Below are 22,808 nucleotides of genomic sequence, written 5' to 3' on the forward strand. Positions count from 1 at the left end.
TAATTTATAAGGGAAACTTTGATATCACGTTAAAAACTGTGAGTGCATCACATCTCTGGTCTGATCAGCGGGTTTGTTCCTTCTCTCTTCCCTGGGTCTGGCATTACAAATGACTGATAAGAGTTAAATCAGACGTGTCAAACATCCTGAGGTCACTTTGACCCAACTGGGAAACACCTCCAAGTCTGCTTGAAACCCTGCTAGTTTGATATCCTGGCTATTAACATGCTCTAACCACCCGTGCTGCTCACTGTGCCCCAGGAACAGAGCCCAGATCCCCTCCTGTACTGACATGAGGATGCCGTGGGCCCTCTCCAGCAGTTTGCTGTTGGTGGCGTTGACGAAGATCCCATCTTTGTCCAGGAAGGCACCGGGGCTGGCGAGCCTGTTGTGCCTCATCCCCATCCGGCCATTCCAGCCGGCTGCGTAGGCATCCCTGCAACACCCAACGCCGTTGGGAAGAGAGAAAAACTCTCAGTTGTGTGACACAATAAAAGAGAGATCCTAAAGCAATCCATTGGTAAAAAAGGAGCCGGGGCTTTATTCTTTCCACTGTTCACTCATTCCCATGGGATGAGTCCATGGTGCCAGACCCTGTGATTGGGCTGCTTAAGAACCTTTCAAAGATCAAATATTCATAAAAGCATCAAATTACCAGCAGGAGAATAAGAGTTTCCAGTTCTCCCAGACAGAAACCTTGAGTCTGCAGATACCTCCAGATACCTTTGGTGGGATGAAGGATACAAGGCCATGACCTCTGCTCATGTGGCCTCTAGACTATGATTGCTGGTGCTGACTCTGTCTCCTCTAATTCCCACAATCATTCCATTAGGAAAAGAAACAGCAAATGTAATTTGCAATAAACTAATTATTTGCCAGCAAGAAGGATGTCAGCCCCAGTTGGACTGATGAGTTGGTCCAGAATCCCTCACTGGGACCTGATCACAGATCAACCCCCCAGGTTGGTCCCCTCTGCTGTGGGGTAGAACTGCTGTGGTCTCCAGAAATGCTCACCTGGTTGCAGGAAGGCTGAAGGGAACAGTGAGAGGAACCAAAATCCTCTCTTGGAGGGAGGGAAACAGATACTTGACCAAAATACACATCAGGGCAAAGAATTTCCAGAGTGGAGGAGCCTTACTATGGTGTCTGGGGTTACATGAAGCCTCTCATGGGCAGCACCCAACTGCCAGACTTTTGGCTTCGTGGTGTGTTTTTGGTGGTTTTTTTTAATTATTATTTTAATTTTAAATTTTTTATCAGCCTTGCAGAAATCATCACATGAAACAAAAGTGATTTAAGGAAGGATGTGGGGTCTGCAATCACCCCCAGAGCTGTCTCAGCCAGGAGGAAAAGGAATAGGAGGAAACTCCAAGCAGCACCAGGTCATGAGGATGCTGAAGGACACTGTGGTTTAAATGGGGCCTCTGGCACCAGCCACTTCTGAGGCCTGACAACAAGGCAGCCCTTTGCCTTAAAGCCTTGATTTGGAGGAAGGGCAGATCTAAAGCATCACATGGAAATTAAAAAACAAAGGATGTAAAGCTGCTCCTTCATCCAGCTCAGAGCCTGGAGCCAGGGCCTCGGAGCAAAGTCTCCTTCCTGCCTTGCCGCAGCGCTTCCCAAATTCCTTCCTGGCCTCATTAAATCAGCATTTTGACATATACCACTATTAAAAGAAGGGATGAATCACAGCAAAGTAAAACCCCTGAGCTGAGTGCTCCAGGATCTGCTTTTTTAAACCAGGTTCAATTCAAGGAGGTTAGTGAGAAGCTTGAATATCCAGGTGATCCCTCCTGTCCACCTTCATTTTCTTTACAGCAAGGTTCCCATCCATCCAAAAACTCCTACTTGCAGGTAGGAAAGAGCCCCAGCGGTTGATGGGCACCACTTAACCTCAATGTCCACTTTTGGGATCTACAACCTCTCACTAATCCTGGCTGACCTCAATGCCCTCTTCAGCTGGAGACTGGGTGTGGATATACAGACTCTGAACAAGACTAGAGAATGGAAAACCCTAGGAACTCCCACATGGTTTTGAAAAAGCCAAGAAACAAAGTGACAGCTCTGTTTATTATGGACAATTTATGACGGGTACACAAATATGGGAATGACACAAACTTTGGGTACTTGGGCGGTCAATCATCTCACTGAGCCCAACCAGCTGCTTCCAGACAGACTGAGCAGTACCTGCTCAGACACCCCTGCATATTAAAGTGTCGTCAGTGAACCCAAACCAGCAGGATCTCAGCCAGCCGGGTGCTTTGGGTTACCCATGGCATGGTTCTCATTACTCCACAGCCGGTGAAGGCACTTCCACCACATGCAGCTCCACCGAGGGCTGGTTTCCCCCCCGCAGCATGTGCAAACCACCCATCCACTTTCTTCTGAGATCAGAGGAGAGCTCTTGGCTCCCTAAACCCTCCACAGTGACTTCCTGTGTGATGTCATGCCTCAAAATTGCTTTTAGAAACAAGCCCCAGGCTATCCTGTGGGTTGGATGTATAACGCAGCCTTATCAGCGACCGCATGATCATGAGATGGCTTTGAAAGCAAATTCCTGTTTAATTTAGTGCTGTAAATCCCTTGCTGGTCTATCTGCTGGAAAGCTGGTAAAGCAAATCTCTCTTATAGACCTGCACCCCTGTATTTACCTCTTCTTGCTCAACGAGAGCAATTTAACTGAAATACCAGCATTTATCAAGTGTGATGTGATTCCTCAGAGCAAAATCACTCATTACCTGCCTACTCTGAAAGTGCAGGATGGAGCACAGAGATCCTGTGAGAGATCCAGTTTGTGCTTCCAGAGGGAAGGAGCACAGGTGACATTTGGGGAGCCATCATTGCTGGTGCCCAAGGGAAGCAAAGACCCTGGACCGTGAACTGAGGCACGAGACCAGGAGGAACACAGGAGTTAGGACAGCTTTAAAGCACCTTTTCTGCAAATATACCAGTAAAAGTATCAAACTGGGGCTGTTGGCAGGACACAGCTGCTGAGGAGGATGAAGAAGGCAGCACAGTAGTTGCTGCCCTCAACTCTGGCTGTTTAAGGCAATTTGTCTGCTCTGCTGGGGTCTGTTAGGCCACATCAACAGAGCAGACCACAGACTGAACCCCACAGTAAATAAACACATCCCCTCGTTGCCTGGGTCGGGAGGACTTTCTCTGCCTTTACAACAGCGCCTTGCTGAGATAATTGAAATGTTTTGGGCTATAAAAACATCAGCAGCCCAAGCTCCTGAACTAATGTGCCTCCAAAGCTGGAGCTGGGCAGGCAAGGAAAGCCCCATCCCACTTCCCACAGGTTCCTCATGCACCCAAGGCTTGCTGGAGAAACTGCACAGGACTCCTCTTATCTACATGTGGGGATCTCCACAGGGACAAAGTTTCACCTTACATTATGTTGAGGGAAACTTGCACAACCAGAGCTGCCAGAAAGAGTGAACGTCATCTGGAGACACCAACCTGCCCTGCCTCGAATGTCACCACAGACCCAATAGATCTGAGCCCCAGCAGCTGCAGAAGCAGGAGAAAGACAAGGAGGGGCGGGAAAGATGGATGTGAGGACAACCAGGGTTGCACTACCTGGATTTCTGCTAAAACTCAATAAGTGGCACAGATTTATGAATTCAATCCATCAATTCCATAAAAATTCCATCCTCTCTGACCACTGCAAATAAGCTGACTTGTAATGATGTGAGAACATTCAGTTCTCCTTCAGTAGGGTGCCACCAGCACTCTCAGAGGGAAGGAATTCAGAGCAAGAGGGACATTCTGGTCTTGATGACACTCAGAAGGCACATGATGAACAAAGCCAGGCAAAAGAAGCCACTTTTCTTCCCCTAGAAAAAAAGGAACAACATCTATCTAATTCCTGTCATAGCTGTCTGGCATTAAAGCCATTAAAAATTAGGTTTAATCATGTATTTGGAGGATATTTTATCTTGTGTGGAAGGGAACCCTCTGAGACATAAGATTTGATGGACACATTTCAGGAGACAGTCTCAGACTCCTCCTGACTTGTTCTGGGCTCCTCTCAAAACTCAGAGCAGTCATGAAGTCACAGCTGGAGGTCTGCAGCTCCAAGCAGGGTTTTTAGGAGCTGAGGATGCTCTGATTTCATATCTCTCCCCAACACACACACCTGCTCAGAGGGAAGCAGAGAGGCACCGCAACCCTTCAGAGGTGGGATTGGGATAATTAGACTTCCTGGGGTCTGCTGAGGGATAGCACAAGAGTAGCTGGGGAAAAGGAGGAGGAGCAGTGCCCAGATATCCCTCGGAAATGAAGACTTTGGCTTCACAAGCAACTTCGTTCTGAAATGAATATGGCAAAGCTTTTGCACAGGAGGCACAGATCTGCATCTCCAAGTGCAGAACTGACTCTTAGAACAAGAAAGGCTCATTAAGTAGCTGGTCAAATGGCCAGAACCTTCAAGGAAGGATTTAAAACTAAATCTGTACCTAAAATCTGCAGAAGTCAAGTAGTTTTGAGGTTAATGTGCTTTTATGCCTTAAAAACAAGCAAGTATTTGGCAAGGTACCACCTCAAACCCCACAACTTCCAGGTCCTCCCCACTCTGGGGTGTCTTGAGCCACCACACACTGTGTGAGGGCAGTTCTGCCCCCAAACCCATCCTCATTAAACGATTATTTCCTTGATACTGGCATATCCATTAATTTTTTTAAGCTTCTCACCACCTGGGCCACCACCCCACCCACAACCTCTGCGCTTTGACACAGGGAAGTCGCTTCCCACGCCTGCTGTTCAGTCAGGTGAAGATGTTTAGACCTGATCACACATATAAAACAAAGAGAAGACAAAAACTGAGAACCAAGATGTGAGAAACATCAACACAGTCATTTGTAACTCCAGGCAATGCTCTCCCAGCCCACGTTCCCTGCCGTGCAAAGGGCCTTACCGCTGGGTCCTCTCGTTGATGGTGTTGACTCCCTGGAGGTCGGAGAGCGGCGTCCGCGGGCTCTTCCGAGTGATACCTGGAGCAGCACATGAAGGAAGATGTTTCTCCCTGGCTCGGCCCCAGCAGCCAATTAGCACAGTCACAGCTCAGCCCTGAGAAGGAGCGTGGGTGTGTCCTGGCACACGCCAGGCATTCCCGGGTGCAAAGGATGCTGACATGCCCATGGCTCCCACCTCTGCCAGAGTCATCACCCTTGGGAGTAATTAACACTGTAATTGCCCTCCCACACATGTACCATGTCCCAGCAAACATGAAGGAAGACGTAGATGGGGGGGGACCAGCCACTCGTGTGCTGCATGGCCAAGACATTCCCAAGCTTCCCCTGTGCATGGGATAACCCAGTTGCGTGGGCAAAACACCTGGACATGAACAGGGTGCTTGGAAAAATGGTAATTTATTCCTTAGACACTTCTTCCCTCCCTCCCTACAAACATAAGAACATAGTAGAAAACACTATATATACTACTTTTTATAGGCTTGATTGTCCATTGAACCTCTCCTTTGATATCTAGTTTTAGAGTAATTTATATGTAATAAAATATCTCTAATAAAATAAGATACTAAATAAAAGATCTACTTGATATTCAGTCAAGGAAGCTGCCACACATGGTTACAGAAGCAGCTGTTTCAAGCTGTTATCTTCCCCCAGGTGGAAATGTTTTGTAACCAAGCATTTTAGGGAGACAGGAGACAATTTTCGTTGACAACAAAACACTTTTCAAGCCACGAAGCCACCGAAATTTAAAGATCTGATAATCTGGAGTTTGACATGAAAACAGCTGAGCAATTTTCTAACCGCCTGGAAAATGCTGCTGTGAGACAGGAAACATCTCAGTGCTCACCTGGATGTGGGGAAAATGGATTTTATTTTACCCTGAGACATTCAAAGTGGAAAAAAAAACCCTCTCTCTAAAAAAAAAGAAGTCTAAACTCTGGTTTAGTAGTTCCCACATTTATCACTTTCCTATTTAATACAGCTCAGGTGCTGAGCTAAAAGGGGTCCTGAGGATCTTTTTGTTCTCAAAGATGAATACAAAGCACATACAAAGCCAAGACCTGAGCTCGTCCGGCTGCTCTGCCATTCCTGAGAGCCTCAAATCCCTGAGGAGGAGATGAATTCCTACCAAACCTTCACAGGTGACATCCCTTTAACAGGACATCTCCCATCCTCCTGGACCTGGTGAGCTGTTGTAACAGCTTGTCTTGAAGCTGAACGTTGGGCGGGAGGTGCCTGGAAAGGTCCACTTGGTGAAGTGATTGGATCTAAAGGTGGCCAAATGTTCTAGAAATGTGGGCAAAAGGAAATTTGGGAATGTGCTGCCACAGGTCATCTTCGATCCCTCCTGTGCTCCAAGGCAGGACCAAATCCCTTCTGCTGAGAACGTTTGGCAACCTCCAACTCTGGAGGTTTTTGGAAAGCCAGGTAGATAATCCATGGGAATGCCTTGAGCTCAAAACTTTTCAATCCCTCTTTTTGCCATTTAAGCCATTTTTTGGTTACATTTCTTGTCCTAGGAGTGTTCTCTCACCTCTTCCAAGACTGGCATTTCTGTGCCCAAAGTTGCTGGTTTACAGCACAGAAACCCAGTTGTAAAGAGGGGAAAAATAGGAATAATCAGGAATCTGCTTGAAATATTGCTTTATACAAACCAAAAATGAAGACTTTTCTATGTTGTGCCATCACTTGGCTTTTTAAAGCAGAAATTCAGCAGTGCCACAGCCAAATAAAAGCTGCCACGCTGATGTAGCCCCTTTTCTGGGAAATACAGGGGGGAATTTTGTAAACAGAAGGGAAACAGGTTTAAGCTGACGAGTCACATGTGGCTTTGAGAATTCTGTATAATGAATATAGGATATTGTAAATATTATGCTCTGTATGAAAGGACAGTGGTGTGAGGGCAAACACTCCCTCCCCTTCATCCAGTCCAGACACAGCCTGATCTGTTTTACATTTCAGGCAGGGAATTATTCTGATTTTTCAAGCACATTCCCTTTTCTTCAGCTGGAGTGTTTCACAAAGATAGTCTGATTTGCCCAACAGGTCTTTGTCCTCATTGAGAGGAGCCTTGGATAATCCCAGTCTACTTCCTACTGAGAAACATCAACCAGCAGACCTTTGGTCTTGAGCTCAGGAATGTCTAAACCCAGTGCCTTGCTCTGGAGAAAGACTATTAATTGATGGACCCAACAGTGCCAGGGAAGCAGCTGAGATGGCCAGGGAAGGGTGATCAGTTGGCTATGGAAGCTGAATACAGAGGGACCTAAAGGGAATCTCAATAAACTCATCAAATCAATTAGTTTTCTCTCTTTTTTTTTGTGGCAGAACTAATTGCACAATTCAAGACAAGGAGATGATTTTGCTTCCTCTCTCGAGGATGACATGGATGTGACCTCATCTGATTTCTGGGAGAAGTTGAGTCCCCAGGGCAACCTCAGCCCAAAGAGCTTCGCCTGCGGGGCCCACGGACCTGCTGAATTCGGAACAGAAAAATCACACACACTGCAAGCCTGGTTTAGCCAAAGCTGGGGAGCCTGGGAGAGCAGAGCACCCCGTGGGAAGATGGGAATGATTTCTGGATGCAGAACAGGAATTACTCGTTGGTCTGGGCAGATGCTCTTGGCCAATTCCCAAACTACGGAGATCCCGGATCCACACATTAGATTAATCCTGAGAGAGCCCAGACTGTGTGGACTAGTCTATAAGAAGTGAGGATTTAAGATGCTGAGCTCAACTTCGCTGCTTCCCGTTAAGTTAAAGCTCCTTGAGTTGTATGAATTTCCTTCTTCCCATTAAAAAACTGCAAATAAACCCCCAAAACCTTCCAAATTGCTGAGTTAAGTTGCAAATTAAAGTTAAATTGATGAATTAATTACAAGTAAAATAACTGTTAATCACCTTCCTTTTCAATGGTTTCTTAGTGACATCAGTGAGGTCACTTAGCACAACACCATGTAACAAAATCTAAAACCTAGTCAAATTTAGTATTATTCCTTTATATTTTCTTACAGGAGTGGTGGGAACTGGTAGGAAAAAACAATGTAGTTAAAATAAGAATGAAAGTCTAAATTAAGAACTGAACCACCTCTGCTCCCCCAACCCCACTGCAGGAAGGCTGCAGGAAGCACAGACACCTGACAGAAAGTTTCTAACAGGAAACCCAGAGTTGTGAAGACTTAAAATGCACCTACTGCACTTACCACGCTCAGCTCTGCAGAGAAAAAAAGGTGGTTTGCATTTCCCCCTAAATTTCATGTTTAAGCACCTTGGGCTGAGGCTCTGCCCGTGCAGATTGTGCACAGCAGAGCTCTAGTGCTGTCAGCCTCAACGTGCCACACGAAGGGAGAGGATAATGGCAGGAAAATGAGATAGCTGAACATGAGAGCACCAAATATCTCTTTATATATGCAAATAAAACAGAGTAGTGCAGGCAGGAGTGTCCATGTTGTCATGCAGGATGAGTTTGTTATGTGACAGAGGAGGAGTGAGGAGGAAGAAGTGGAGACCAAGTGCATCTTAACTCATTCTGTAAAATAACATTGCCAAATGCATCTGCTTTAAGTAAAAGCCCTTGGAGACAATCTTTTCACAAGCCGAAGTTAGTTTTGAAGCCCAATGAAACCTAAATGAAGTAAAATTCCAGGTGTACCAGCACCCTGCCTTGTATCAGGAATATTCCTTAACATCAGCGGGGAAACCACCGACGATATGATACCTCCAGAGAGGTGACTTTGCTTTTCATTTTCCTCTTCCAACTGTGCCTAATGATTTCCCAATAGGGTCCAAATTGCTCTAAGGCACTGGCTTGATGCTGGAAGGCTCCTGGGGCATTGTTTTTGACCCTTTGGACACAGAATGCACCTGGTTTCCATTTCTGGTGTGAGTGCTGTATCAGAGGGGAGGGTGGGTGGGGGAGCCTTACTGTACTTCTCCTCCTTGCACCTCTGCAGGATCTCTAAGCTCCTCTGATGGACTGGGTGGTGGAGAAAGCTAAAACTATCCACACTTTTCAAAACCGCACATGGCACTGCATCATCATGCCCTTGGGAAGCAAAATAAAAACAAACAAAAAAAAAAATGGAGAGAAGAGAGAGATTATATGAGCAGAAATCAGGAGAGGGGCAAGAACGAGCCCCAGGGACGCGAGAGCTCGAGGGTCGTGTCGACACAATTTAACTTCGGTTTCCTCCGGACACGGTGCTGTGGCACAAGAGCTGGACCACATCCCAATCCCAATCATAATCCTTCTTAGCCAGAGCATAATCACTTTATAATCGCTCCAAGATTCTTTGGGCAAAAATTAGATTATTACATAAATTTACTTTTATTAATTTCTTTTAAAACCCTTCCTGTGCCTCTGCCAGGAGCTTCCCGCAGTTCCCGGTGCAGATGCTCCCTGACAGGGTCACCTGGAACCCTCACCCTGCACCCCAGTGCCACACTTTGCTCAGAAAATGGCAATTAAAAGGAAAAATATAAATTCTTTGCATTAAACAAGGGTTTCATGCTCCTGGAGGGCAGATTGGAGTTTGGCATGACAGGTTTGAGGCCCAGAGTTGGAAGGAGCCACTGCTGCGCCGCCAAGGGGAGTTTTGGTGGCCCAGCTCTGACCGTGGGGTGGAGGAGAGGTCATACAGGTGACACTGTGACAACCTCTCCGTCACCCTTGGCCATGCCAAGGGACATGTGACGCTCCCGTGAGGTGCGATGAGGTCACCGAGGAGTTACCTTGTGCCGGCACGTACGGAAGCATTTCATACCAACACATCGAATCATCAGAAAGGACCTGCATGAACTTCCCAAAGGAACACTCTCAAGGGGCCTCTTCCTCACATTCACACCAGTGAGACCTCAAGGACCAAGTTTTTGATTGCTGTCACCTTTACTTGGCAAATACAGGTGAGGTTTTTTAATTCTTTCACAGGAGGTTGGCTTTTTTGGTGCCCAGCTTCAGGGATAAATCTGCAGAAGCCCCTGGGATTGTTTCTGATGAGGTGTTATTGTGTAGGTCCAGAGTGGGCACTGACCCACGGACCAACCCTTGGGGGCCAAATCCAGCTGCAGAGCCCACTGAGGACAGGCAGGGGCCCGAGACCATGAGAAAGCTGGGACTCTCCACAGTCAGGTTTATAAGAACAGTACCATTTTTTCCACCAAAGGATTAGGAGGTTTTTTTTGTGTAATACATTCGTAGTGATGATACAGCAAAAAAAGTCAATTAGCCAAATTTCTTCCCTAAAAAGCTTGATAATGTTCCTTTAATCAAAGTTCACGAACAAATCTAGTTCAAACACGTAGTTCTATTGGACCATTTCAACCCTCACTGATAAACTCACTGATAAAAATAATTAAAAATCGAAGTATTGAAGAATTTCACCCTTCAGCCAACTGCAGGTTGTGTTCCATCCAAGGAGAGTTGGCAGCACTTGGGCAGAAGAGAAAGATACCCAACAAAATTCACAGTGACACCACTTTGCTGCTTTTCACCTACAGGTTCACGAGGACAGTCACACTGTTACCAAAAGCTGCACTATCAGGAGCACAAAAAAAAGGAGAGTCCCCAAAGCCAGCAGGAAAAAATGCTGATTATTCTTCCAGGAGCATCCCCAGCACTGGTGGGCACTGCTGGCATGGAGGAGATAACCAAGAGGATGATGCAAAGGGAAGCAGAGCAAAATTGTGCAGAGCTGCTAATCCATAAGCCAGGGATTTTTCAGGAAAATCCCTGTTGGGTGTTGCAAGAGTGGCTTAGATGGGGAAAAGCAAGAGAGACCCAACTGGGGTTGAGACAAAAGAGTGCAAAGAGCCCTAAATGAAAGAAGCCTGTTGCAGATATTTCCCTGCCTCCTTACCACACCTGCCTTGAAAGAAAATTCTATACAGATATTAAATGTATGAACACGTGTGAGAGAAGTTATTCTCACTTATCTACCATCATTGTATCAAAAGCTCCACAGCTGTGGGCAGTCAGATGCTCAAATCTGGCTCATTAAAGCCATCAAGGTTTGATAAAACCCAAAATAAACCTCAAACATGTGCTGTCTTTGATTCTCTGCTTTTTACTTTGGAGATGGGGTTATTTTAGTGATACTTTAATCACTCCCAAATGCTTTCTGCCACAAGTGAAAAAATATCAGTTTGGGGCTTTTCTGCATTGTTTTAGGGAGAAGCATCTGGCAGTGGATGTATCACACTACACTAGCCCATCCCACTGGCCAGACACTGGCCAAGCCTTCTGCCAGGTCCACCTCCCCCAAACCACCTGCTTTATAGTGCTTTGGCAGGATGGATGGGATTTTGGAGGAGGACAACTGAGTGGGAGATGGGCATGAGGTCACAGCAAAAGTGGATGAAAACATTGCTACAGATCTCAACTTGCTAAGGGTGACCTGGGCAGAAGTCAGAATCCCAGGATGATTTGGGTTGGAAGGGACATTAAAGATCATCCAGTTCCACACCCTGCCATGGGCAGGGACATCTTCCACTAGACCAGGTTACTCCAAGTCCTGTCCAACCTGGATGGTCATGCCAGGAGATGGTGGGGCATCTTAAAGTGAGTGGTCCCAGCTCCATCGTCATTTGTAGGGCTTTCCCATGGATAAGGTGACCTCAGTATGGAAATTAGATTTATGTAACCTCCTCCCACTAGTTCTGGTGACTTCCCCATGACTTTTCCCCAATTTGATGCCCAGAGAAATTCAGGGTATAAACGATCTGAGGATTGTCAGGAAGTTGAAGACAAACCTTACACAGCTTTCTGAGTGTTTGTATGTTTTTTCTTTTCCTTTGACTCAAAAAACAGAGGTTACAAAGAAAGCCATTTGAAAACAGGCCAAAGGACACCAGACAAAAGAGCAGCACCACATGCTAGAAAAGGTTTAGAAACTCAGCTATCACTATGATTAGTTAGTTTTGGCATGGAAAGAGAAGGCAATGCAAGAATTGAGTCTCAGAATTGTCTGAAAACCTCCTGGACTCTAATTTATACCTGTATATTGATATAATAGAGATATAAGCAAGTTTGGCTACAAACTCCACACTGAAGAGCAGAAGGGCAGCTGAGGAGGGAGGAGACGAGCATGACCAGTGGCCAGAGAGACAGAAAGCGAAGCAGGGCTTGAAATTAGCTCTTATTTCCCAAGACTGAACAGATTTTTATCATCTCCTGGGCCAGCTCACTTTGGTTCAGCCTGGGCTTTATGCAAGATGAAAATGCAAAGATGGATTTTGGAAGTCAAAGGTCTTTGCCATCTCCCTCTTGGCATCATGAAGCCCCGTTGTCCATAAACGTGCCTGGATGTGCCAGACAGACCCTGGTTCATGAGGAACATCTCTCTTCCACCACATCAGAGTGGTTTGCCAGGAAGAGCTGAAAGCTGATGTTTTGCCTCCTGCTCTTCTTGGGATTCGCTCCCAAGAAAATGATTCTTTCTGCTTGCACAGCTTCCATCCCTATGCTCCTTGTCCCAGGCTCCTCCATGATGCACCTCTCTGATTAAAAAATAATTCATGGGGCAGCTCTGGGCTTAATTCTAACTCAGCTGACATTTTCCCTGCTGAGGCTCTAATTTCATCACAAATTTCAAGCCCTCTTGTGCCCAGAAATGAATAGTAATGGCTTGTACCCGTCTGCCCCAAATTGCTTTATGCAGAGAAATGGTCTGAAAGCACAGCCAGGCCTTGCCTGCCCCAGCATGATGATGCACCATCACTTCTCTTTAATTTAATGCCTGTGAGGCTGTTCTGGGTGACTGCAAAGCCATGAATTTTGCTACACAAGAGACACGCTCTCTTGGAGCTGAAAGGGTGAACAGCTTGGAAAATGACAGAGAAGAATTATTGCCTTTTTTTGGTTGTAACGGCTCAAGAACTCAAACAAAACCAATTTGCCTTTTTTGCTGGATAAATTTTACACCTCTGAATGTTCAGGTTTTCCTATCCATGCACCCATAAAAAATGGAAAAATTCAAGCAGCAGTAAAGCGAAAATATTTTCTTGTGATATGTTAAATTCCAAATGTCCCTTTAAATGTAACTCCTGCAAAAAAACCCACCTGCCATTTTAACAAGTTTTTTAACAGATTAATCACTTAATAAGTCGGGCTACTTAAAACAGTATAATAATATCTTCGACCTCAATTGCAGCTGCAAAGCAGGCACCAGGATTAGGAGAGGGACACACGTACCAGTTTTCTTCTCCACGTATCGTTTCCCAGCCTCCCTAAAGGCCACTGTGGCCCTGAAGAAGGCCCTCAGGACGGCCCAGCGGAAAACAGCCACGGGGTCAATCCCGATCATTCCGCAGATGAAGGCATTCCTGCTGCTCCGCAGCAGAGCCACGATGTCCGGCCGCATGTGGTCTGTGTTCTTCTCCCGGAAATCCTGGGAAAGGAGGAAAAGGAAGGGGAGAAAAGAGGGAAATAAACAATATCCACATGATATGCTGGGTAAGATCTTCCACGACTATTGAGTCCTGCTTCCACCTTCCTTTTCTGCTCCCATATTAGATGGGACCATCATCTTTCTGACCATCATCTCTGACGCTTATAATGGGCATTTATTGTATCAGAAACATGATTAAATCCTGAGGCTCTTTATTCCCCTGCCCACCAGAATTCCCTCTGCTAATAACTGGCATGAGTAGAAATAGGGTCAACTTTGAAATGGTTCCTGTGGGATTTCAGAAAGTACCTGTGGCAGTGGGATGCTGAGACCTGAGCTCACGTGACCTGCTTTAAAACTGGCTCCTGATGAGTAAAACATTGGGCTTTCTGCACAAACCAAGCCCAGAAAGGTCACCAGACATACAATTTCATCGGGACATAGCACTAACCTAAATTCCTCCCCCAAATGCCCATGTGGAGGAGAACAGGAAGCCCCAGTCCCCACCTTCTCATTCCAGCCAAGCTTTTCACCAAACACTTCTCTCCCGACCCACATGTCTCTTCTTGAGCCAAAATCTCTCCAAAACACGTCTGTGGAGCCTCCCCTTCCCCATCCCAGATTTAAATGGAAACAACTCCCAGGGAACAGCTGGGGGACAGACCTTGACTCCGTACTTCACTTTGCCGGCGTAGTGTTTGATGATGAAAGCCGGCTCCATGACTGCTGGAAACTCGATGTAGGAATTCCCTTCATGTTGACGTTTAAATTTGTCCAGCAGCGTCTGGTTTGTGGCTTGAGGAAAACTGAGTGGGAAGAATTAAACAGAAGAGAGCTGTAAACACAAGGGAAAAGCTTTTACCCCTTTTTTCTCGGCCACAAAAGGGAAAACAGAGATATCCTGAGCTTCCATTTCTGTGCCTGCTTGGGCAGGGCCTCTGAGTAAGAGCAAGGCAATCCTCCATCCTCCAGCTTCATGTAAATCTGCAGCTTGGGGGTGTATTCCACAACTTTCCCTAATTTGAAGTGTTTTAGTCCAGCACAGAATCGCTGGGACAGCATCACTCTGCTCAGTGAGACAAGAAGCAGGGCAGAAACCTCCGAGCAAATGGTGGGAGGACACCTCGTGCCCTGGCCACAGCCATGTGGTTCTGAGGTGACCTCAGCAAAACTGCCTTTCCCTGCCCCCTTCACATGGAGAGATCTGGCAGGAGTATCTGACAGAAGAACAATTTTGCTCCAAAGTTTCCACCCAAAGGCAGCCCCAGAAGCTCCTCTGGGAACTTCCACCGAGATGAGCCAGGTGGATGAACCAAGGATGCACATCTGAGCTGCATCCCTGATGCCCATGAAACCCTGGGAAAGTGCAGCCCCTAAACAGGAGTGCCCTCAGCTCATTCAGGCTTAATTTTTACAGTAAGTTGATAAATCCACCTTATACCCCACTAACAGCACCCACACAGCCTGCACCCGGCTTCTCCCTTCACTAAGCTCAGCCTCGAGAATGTTCCTGTTGTTACACTGTAAGGGACAGGGAGAAAAAGGAGGAGAGAAGCAAGAGAAACCTTCTCCCTTCCCTTTAATGGAAGAAGTTCTGGAAAAACAATTTGAATGATTATTTGTAAAGGCTTTTTGCTCAGCTTGCTGATTGTCCACCACTTGCATTACCACCTCGAAAAGAAAACTAGAGACACAAATCAGCCCAGTGAGATAATCAGCACCTTTCCGGGAAGAATCACAAGAGGTAAAAATAAAGGATAAACACATTTGAAGTGAAAAACCCAAAATCATTGGCAAAGCCTGCACTTTCCTACTCACTTGCTTTCCTCGTCCAGCAGATGGAGCAGCCCCGTCGGCTTCTTGCTGATCAGGTTGATGCAGCTGGAGTTGTCTATGTAGTCGATGTTGTGCCAGCTAATTCCTTCTGCTCTATATTCCTCCTAAAAAAGCCCCACAGATGACATAATGTTTGGTGCAAGCAAAAACAAAAGGCAAAATTCAAACAGGTTTGTGGAAACTGATGCACAATTTACCAAAACAATCACCTCTTCTGCTGATGTGCCATCAGTGTTTCCTGTGAGGATAAGGAACTGCTGGAACAACTTAAACCACAGAGAACCACCTGCTATTTTACGATTTCAGATGCACCAGATGTTTGTTCAGACACTGGTTGGCTGTGCAGGGATTCTTGCTTTTCTTCTTCTGGTTTGCTGTTAAATCACAGCATGGTTTGGGTTGGAAGGGACCTTAAAGTTCATCTGTCATGGGCAGGGACACCTTCCATTATCCCAGGTTGCTCCAAGCCCTGCCCAACCTGGTCTTCAACACTTCCAGGGATGGGGCAGCCACAGCTCCTCTGGGCAACCTGGGCCAGGGCCTCACCACCCTCATGCCCAACAATTCCTTCCCAATATCCCATCTATCTCTGCCCTCTGGCAGTGGGAAGCCATTCCCCCTTGGTCTATCTCTCCATCCCCTGTCCAAAGTCCCTCTCCAGCTCTCCTGGAGCCCCTTTAGGCACTGGAAGGGGCTCTCAGGTCTCCCTGGAGCTTCCCTTCTCCAGTTGAACACCCCCAGCTCTCCCAGCCTGGCTCCAGAGCAGAGGGGCTCCAGCCCTTGGAGCAGCTCCGTGGCCTCCTCTGGACTCGCTCCAGCAGCTCCACATCCTTCTGCTGTTGGACCCCAGAGCTGGAGGCAGCTCTGCAGGGGGGGCTCTCACCTGAATGGGGCAGAGGGGCAGAATCTCCCACACTGTGGGATCAGCCCAGGGCACGGAAGGGGTTTTGGATGCCAGGGGCACATCAACCAAAGCATCACCCAACATATTTGCATCAATATTATTATTTAGTTGCTGGAAGAAAACTGGTACAATATATACAATACACTCCTTTAACGGCAAGAAAAAGCAATACATCTCCTTCTCCTGATTCCATAGGCTTTGCTCTTCTGGATCTCACACTACTAATGCCTGGTGCTCTACAGGCTAATGAAGAGCCCTCCAGGTAGCCAAGGTCACCACTCCAAGACCAGCAGAACCATGACATTCTACAGGAAAAGTGAGGATCTGTCCCTAAATTCATGCTGAGGCAAAAAAAGCCTCAGCTTTTTTCCACCAAAATAACTCCAACTCTTGCTCTCTTGTAAAGCTCATCTCCTCCGAGACAGATTTTCAGATGGATTTCTTGAAGAACTCCTATGCAGAAATTATTTTAGGGAATCTGGATGAAAGTAGAGTTTAAAAATCATAATTTTTATCATATGCTTTTAAGGCTCGTGACTCACTGTCTAAACAGAGAGACTGGAATGTGCACCTTACTCCATGTGGTAGAAAAAGCCCTACAGAGCCAAGCTGTGTTTTCACTTCTCTACCGTAGAACATTGTGATGGTAGAATTGAAGAAGAAAAGGAAAAAACTCTTAAAATCCTAATTTGATGCATCTCTCTAACAATCCAATTAATCATATTATTGCTATCTGCCTTTATTTTTAACATGAGCAAACAACCTCAAAAACGGTCCATTCCACTCTCTTCATCCAAAATTAACATGAACTCCACAGATATTATTTTTAGAATTAAAGATCATCAAGTGCTTTGAGACATTTCACAAGAAATTTTTCCTAAAAACTCCCTACAAGGTCCTGAATTCCATATTGGAGACACCATCCACCCCTAAACCAACAATACAGACTCTGTGCAGGCCTAGAAGGAGGTTTTAAAATCCTTAAAGCCTTTTGGGTTCAAAATATGACTCATCCCATTACAAAAAAAAACCCCTGAAAATACAGAACAACTCCACATTATGGATTCTATTTTTTAATTTAATTTTATATTCTTTTTCCTTCAGGTTCTGCAGAGCAACCAGCACACATGCACCACAACATCTTCAACTCCCTGTGAACTACAGGCACTTCAAAACCAGGTATTTGAGTAAAACTCACCACATTTTCAGCGCAAGGCAGGAAAAAAGTTCCTGCACGGGCTGCGTGTTCTGGAGCTTCTCCTGAGTGATTCAGGAAAGGGATGGTGGTAATGGGAGTCAGCATCATCCATCAACCCCCTGCCTCTGACAGCCCCTTAATTGAGTGCAGGGTCCATTAGTCCCAGCTTTGCCAGCTCAAGCCTGGCCGGGAGCAGCCGGAGAGCAATAAATTGAGGAGCTGATCCCAGAGCAGCGTTTACTTCAGTGCTCACGGGTGGCTGGGGGAGGTTACTGCACTCACCTATTTATTACTGGGACTCCTCTTTGAAATGCTTCTATGGGGGCCTTCCATTTTTGTTCCCCCCCAAACCTCAAATTATGCAGAGTTTTAAGCCTCCATGTGTCCAAACCAGGCACAAACCATCACCCTCATCTTGAAGCCTCTAGACATCTATCCATGTGAAGCAGCCACACATTGAAGGGGGCTACATGCTAAAAACTTCTCCTGCTCCTCAAATCAGTGCAAAATGACCAACTGGCAATGCCAGATGTTGAGTTTTTTTAACTATACTCCAGCAAATGACCCTAAAAGAGCAGTGTTCTGGTGTCTATTTCTCCAGGCTCATTTTGGGCTCTTCCACAGCCTTCACGCCAGTTGTCACGTCCCTCCTGGCCTTGGTTCCTTCAGCTGCAGGATTTTGGCTAATTTTCCCTTCTTCGGCTCTTCTTTTTCCTCTGGGCTGGGTCAGAAACACTCAGTCCAGGCCCTGGGGTTTCTTTGCTCCCTCCCTTCCATCCCCACTGCAACCTCTTGCTGTGTTGGCCAAATGTGAAGAGGGATTAAAGTCCTCATCTAAAAACCTTTTCCACAATAACTCAGACATGTGCTCTCGTTTCAAGACAGGCACATACACAGCAGCAGGAACCATTCCAAAGCTTAAATGGAAAAAAAATTCCTCTTATTTCTTTTTTCCTAGCATTTTTCCAGTTATTGGTTTGGTTGCCTTCAGAATCACAGCTCAGGAGATGTAACTATGGCTTTGGGATTGACCAATGTAACTCCTGGGGTGTTTCCTGGTCTCAGAACACCCTGGAGATTGTCCACATAAAGGTAGAAGCTTTAGGGTAAAATTGTATATATGATAAACTTAATTAAATTGCAGTTATTAATACTCTATATAATTTCTACATTCATATTCTCCTGACTGTCTTCCCGCAGAATTCAGGAATTTTTAAATCCTTAAAATAGCCTCCAAAATATTCCTTCACTTCTGAGTACAACAGCAAAGCCTCTGCCATCCTTTGATGGATGCAGGGTCCTTGCAGAACACTGGAATATTAAGGAATTCCATCCAAACAACACGAGGTTTTCATTTGACAAGACAAAGACAACATGAAACACTTTCAGTCCATTCAAACCAAAAAACCTCGAACTGGAGGTTAATTAAAAATCAGCTTAAATTTATACTTTGACTTCAAACTAAGATATGTTCAGCGGCCAATTCAAATGTCCTATTCCTAGAAGACCATCTTTACATTTCAATTTCTTGAAATCACCACTATCTACTGAAGTTTCTAGTGCAGTAAAGTCCACAGAGCCCAGGTTTTGGCATCCTTGCTCCCAATACAAATGTGGGGATTTATTCCTCCCATCCCTGGGCAGCTGAAACCTGAGCGATGCAAGTTCCCTGGAAAGGAGAGCACTGAGCTCCCAGACTTGGCAAAAGAAATGGAGTCAAGAAGTAAAAAAAGCCACTGGGGGTTTTTTTAGAGTCCAGCAGCTCCATGTTTTCATTTAATTATTGGGTGAGATGCCACTGATTGTTCTCCAGGTGACCTGTAGAGCCACCACAAGGAGATTTGCACTTCCCAAACATTCAGAACAACTTTGCTGCCCTGACCATGACGACACTGGCAGGACGTCCACGTTGGTGCGTCACCAAAGGGACTCGTTCTGCCGGCGTGAGCACCGTCACTGCTCGGGGGGACCTGGGGAAGTGCTGGCCTGGGCAGTGCTGGGTTAGTGAAGCCCAGAATATGCTGAGTTAGACCCACAAGGATCATCCAGTCCAACCCTCAGCCCTGCACAGGACCATCCCCAACAGTCACATCAGGTGCCCCACAGGATCATCCAAATGCTCCTTGAGCTCTGGCAGCCTTGGTGCTGTGCCCACTGCCCTGGGGAGCCTGTTCAGTGCCTGACCACACTCTGGGGGAAGAACCTTTTCCTGAGATCCAACCTAACCCTGCCCTGACACAACTTCAGGCCATTCCCTGGGGGCCTGTCCCTGGTCCCCACAAAACAGAGATCAGTGCCTGCCCCTGCTCTTCCCCTCCTGATGAAGTTGTAACTGCAGTGAGGTCTCTCCTTAGTCTCCTCCTCTCCAGACTGAACAGACCAAGTGCCCTCAGCTGCCCCTCAAGGCCCCTCCCCATCCTCACTGCCATCCTTAGGACCCTCTCTAATGGCTTAATATCTTTCTAATATTGCAGGTGAGGCTGCCCCAGGGCAGAGCAGAGTGGGACAATCCCCTCCCTGGCCCAGCTGGCGATGCTGGGCCTGATGCCCCCCAGGACACGGTTGGCCCTCCCGGCTGCCAGGGCACTGCTGACTCATGGCCAACTTGCCCTTTCAAGGTCCCTTTCCTGGCACTGCTTCCCAGCATCTCATTCCCAGTCTGTCCACACATCTGACTTGATGGTCTCCGAGGGCTTTTCCAGCCTGAAGGACTCTGAGCCTGCGCTGTGTCCCGAGCAGAGCGGGGCTGTGGGGCCGCACTCGCTGCCAGCTCAGCAAAACTGCACAATGTGCATTTGGCCTCTCTGACTCAGCTGCAGCTCAGGAGAGAAGGTTGGTGGTGACTTCATCTCGCCTCTCTTCAGGGGAAAAGCCCCATGCATGTATTTATTATATCAAGGAATTCGATCCAAACAACATGAGGTATTTACTACCTAATTATCGCAACTCGATATTCAGAAAGACGTGGCTGAGCAGGGAGGTGGCTCAGGAGAACAGGTAGCATTAATCTGAGTTTTTGTTGTTCCAAAATGATGCTTTTTAGAGCTTCAAATGCACAGAGCGATCTGAATAAAACACAATTTGCAATGCTCAAATATATAAAAAAAAAAGATATGAAATGGAGATCCAGAGTTTGAAATGCACCTGGAATATGAGTGTAAATCATTACTGAATCTCAGTATAGCTGATAGCATTACTTGAAGCATAGCAGCATGTAAAATCTGGGGTGCCAAATAAACAGAATGGGGCAGAATAGGCAACATTTTAAATATGAAAATTACAGGAACTTTAGGAAAGAGAGAGTCAAGCACTATTAAAGACAAACCCCACCTGCCTCCCCCAGTCCAGAGCACGAAGGCTGCTTATGGCCCACAGTACAAGGAATTTAAGATTAAAATACATATGTTGAGCAGCAGGAAAACCTTCCCAACTGGGCCACTAGGCCTGGTGGAAATTATCCTGCTAGGAACAGAAAAATCCCATCATTTTAGAGTTGAATGTGTTGAGAACGAAGTTCCGTTATCTTTCTGGGAGCGTCGGCCCAGTTCTGTTATCAGGACATTATTCAGGTGCTAAGCCAAACCTAAATGCACCCTAATCCAGGCTGGGATTAAAGATTTACAGATCTTGAGTGGGAGAAACCACCCACGAGCCCAACAGAATCTTTGAGATGCTGGAAAATGTCTTTCCACATCCACACATTCTTGATTATCAATGACTCCATATCCAGTCACGGTCAACAGTGAATAAAACCAATTAAATAAAAGCAAGCAAATAAAAAAAATCAGAGGAGAAAGCATTAAATACGATTTTTAAGCTCACACCTATCTGGAGTGTTGTGTTCCCTGGGGAACTGGGAATACTGCTCCCCAAAATCCTGTGGTAAAATTCAAAGGTGGTTGGAGCAGAGAAGAAATGAAAGAGGAAATGTGATTAAAAAAAACCCAAAACAAACCAATCCTAAGTTTCCCATCCGTCTAAAAGCACAAAACTGAAGGTTTAGAAAACTCAAATCCAAAGGTGGTGAAAATCAGTCCTGAAGATAAAGGTTTTGCCATGATCTATGAAATTTGTTGCCCTTTCATAGGATATAAAGATGAAAAATTCACCCTGCTTTAATGAGGGCTGTAGGGCATTGGGCAGTTCAGTGCCCAGGATGCTTTATTCCATAGGATCATATAATATATCCTATAGGAATATTGCCATTAGCTGCAGGGAGAACTGAGAAACAGCCCCAAAAATGACATTTAAAACTCCAAGAGCAGAAGAAAACCCCACGAGTTCATCCCCATCCTCCCAGATAGAGCCAGCCCAGCCCCAGGACTTCATCTCCCCAAGCCTTTCCTTACCATGGCATAGGAAAACCTTGTTTACACAAGGAAAATTCCCAAGTTAAAGTGGGAAATCAACTGAAAAATCCCTTTTCCCAGTGTAACTCCACGTGGGAACACTTCCCATCATGCTCCTGTCATACAAACTCGTGTAGTGCAGAGCCATACAATAAACAGTTACTTTGGGATGTCTAAATGTATATATTTGGTACAAAAATTCCCGACTAAACAGCAGGGTGTGAAATTCCTCCCTTCTTGCCTCCAACACCATCTGCTTCAGCTTCAGGCAGTGTTTGCAAAGTGAGAAACTAGGAATTAACCCCCTTCCCGATCTCTCTCCATTCCCAGCTGACTTCTCCAGCTTAAAATAATCCCCAAATATTCTTCTATCATCTAATATGTTCAAATGGGTCATTGTTATATGAGAAGTGAAAGGAGTTAAACCTTGTAAAAGCTCCTTTCTGGATATGTCTCTATACATCTGCATCCTAAAATCCATTCTGGGTGGCTTGGGAATGTTGTTCACTGCTGGAAATGGCAGCAAGGTGTGGGGAAACCTGTCCACCCAGGATTCATCCATCCAGGAATGACTCCATCCCATGGAGGATTAATTGCTCCTTCAGCAACTGCAGGTTTGGCGTCATGAGCAGAATCATTTATGATAATTAAAATGGGCTTGATATGATAAATCCATGGGGTAGGAGAACCTTACTATGAGGAAGTCCACGAGAAATCCATGAGATGGGAAAACATCATTATTATTAGGAAATTCCTGAATGAACAAGCCCAGTGTCTGGGTCAGTGCTGCAGACAAGGCAGATGCCTTGAGTTCCCGACATCCCTCCAGAAGATTCCAAGGCTGACAACCCAATGTTTTCATTTAGGAACAAGGATTTTTATGTTTGGTCTCAATTTAAGTAGAAAAGAAATTTAAGTAGAAAAGGAATTTATAGATGCAGCCATATACATAAAAATACATACACACACATATATATACATATATATATACATATATATATATACACACACATATATATATAACACAACACAGACACCATAAATACCAATCCATTCTCCATAAATAGAGAGCCTATAAACAGGTTCTGAAGGCACCCTCTGTCAGTGATACAGTCTGGCAGTGCAGGGGGTCTGAGCAGCCTTCCCTGGAAGCAAAGGTCCCCC

General features: G+C 45.9%; 1 protein-coding gene across 4 annotated transcripts in view; it reads right to left on the reverse strand.

Annotated features, from left to right (window-relative positions):
• The window catches only part of MYO9A (myosin IXA), a 134,980-nt gene that overhangs the window by 33,019 nt on the left and 79,153 nt on the right, over positions 1 to 22,808 (reverse strand). For all 4 annotated transcript variants that reach the window (XM_025894841.2, XM_025894844.2, XM_025894842.2 and 1 more), the window contains 6 exons: positions 15,176 to 15,297; positions 14,022 to 14,163; positions 13,162 to 13,357; positions 8,899 to 9,018; positions 4,919 to 4,994; positions 293 to 436 (listed from right to left, as the gene is read on the reverse strand). In XM_025894841.2, coding sequence (XP_025750626.1) covers positions 293 to 436; positions 4,919 to 4,994; positions 8,899 to 9,018; positions 13,162 to 13,357; positions 14,022 to 14,163; positions 15,176 to 15,297 — 800 coding nt within the window. The remainder of the gene's footprint in view (positions 1 to 292; positions 437 to 4,918; positions 4,995 to 8,898; positions 9,019 to 13,161; positions 13,358 to 14,021; positions 14,164 to 15,175; positions 15,298 to 22,808) is intronic.

Source organism: Manacus vitellinus, unplaced genomic scaffold, assembly GCF_001715985.3.
Source record: "Manacus vitellinus isolate BGI_N305 unplaced genomic scaffold, ASM171598v3 scaffold_16_pilon, whole genome shotgun sequence".
NCBI classification, from domain to species: Eukaryota; Metazoa; Chordata; class Aves; order Passeriformes; family Pipridae; genus Manacus; species Manacus vitellinus.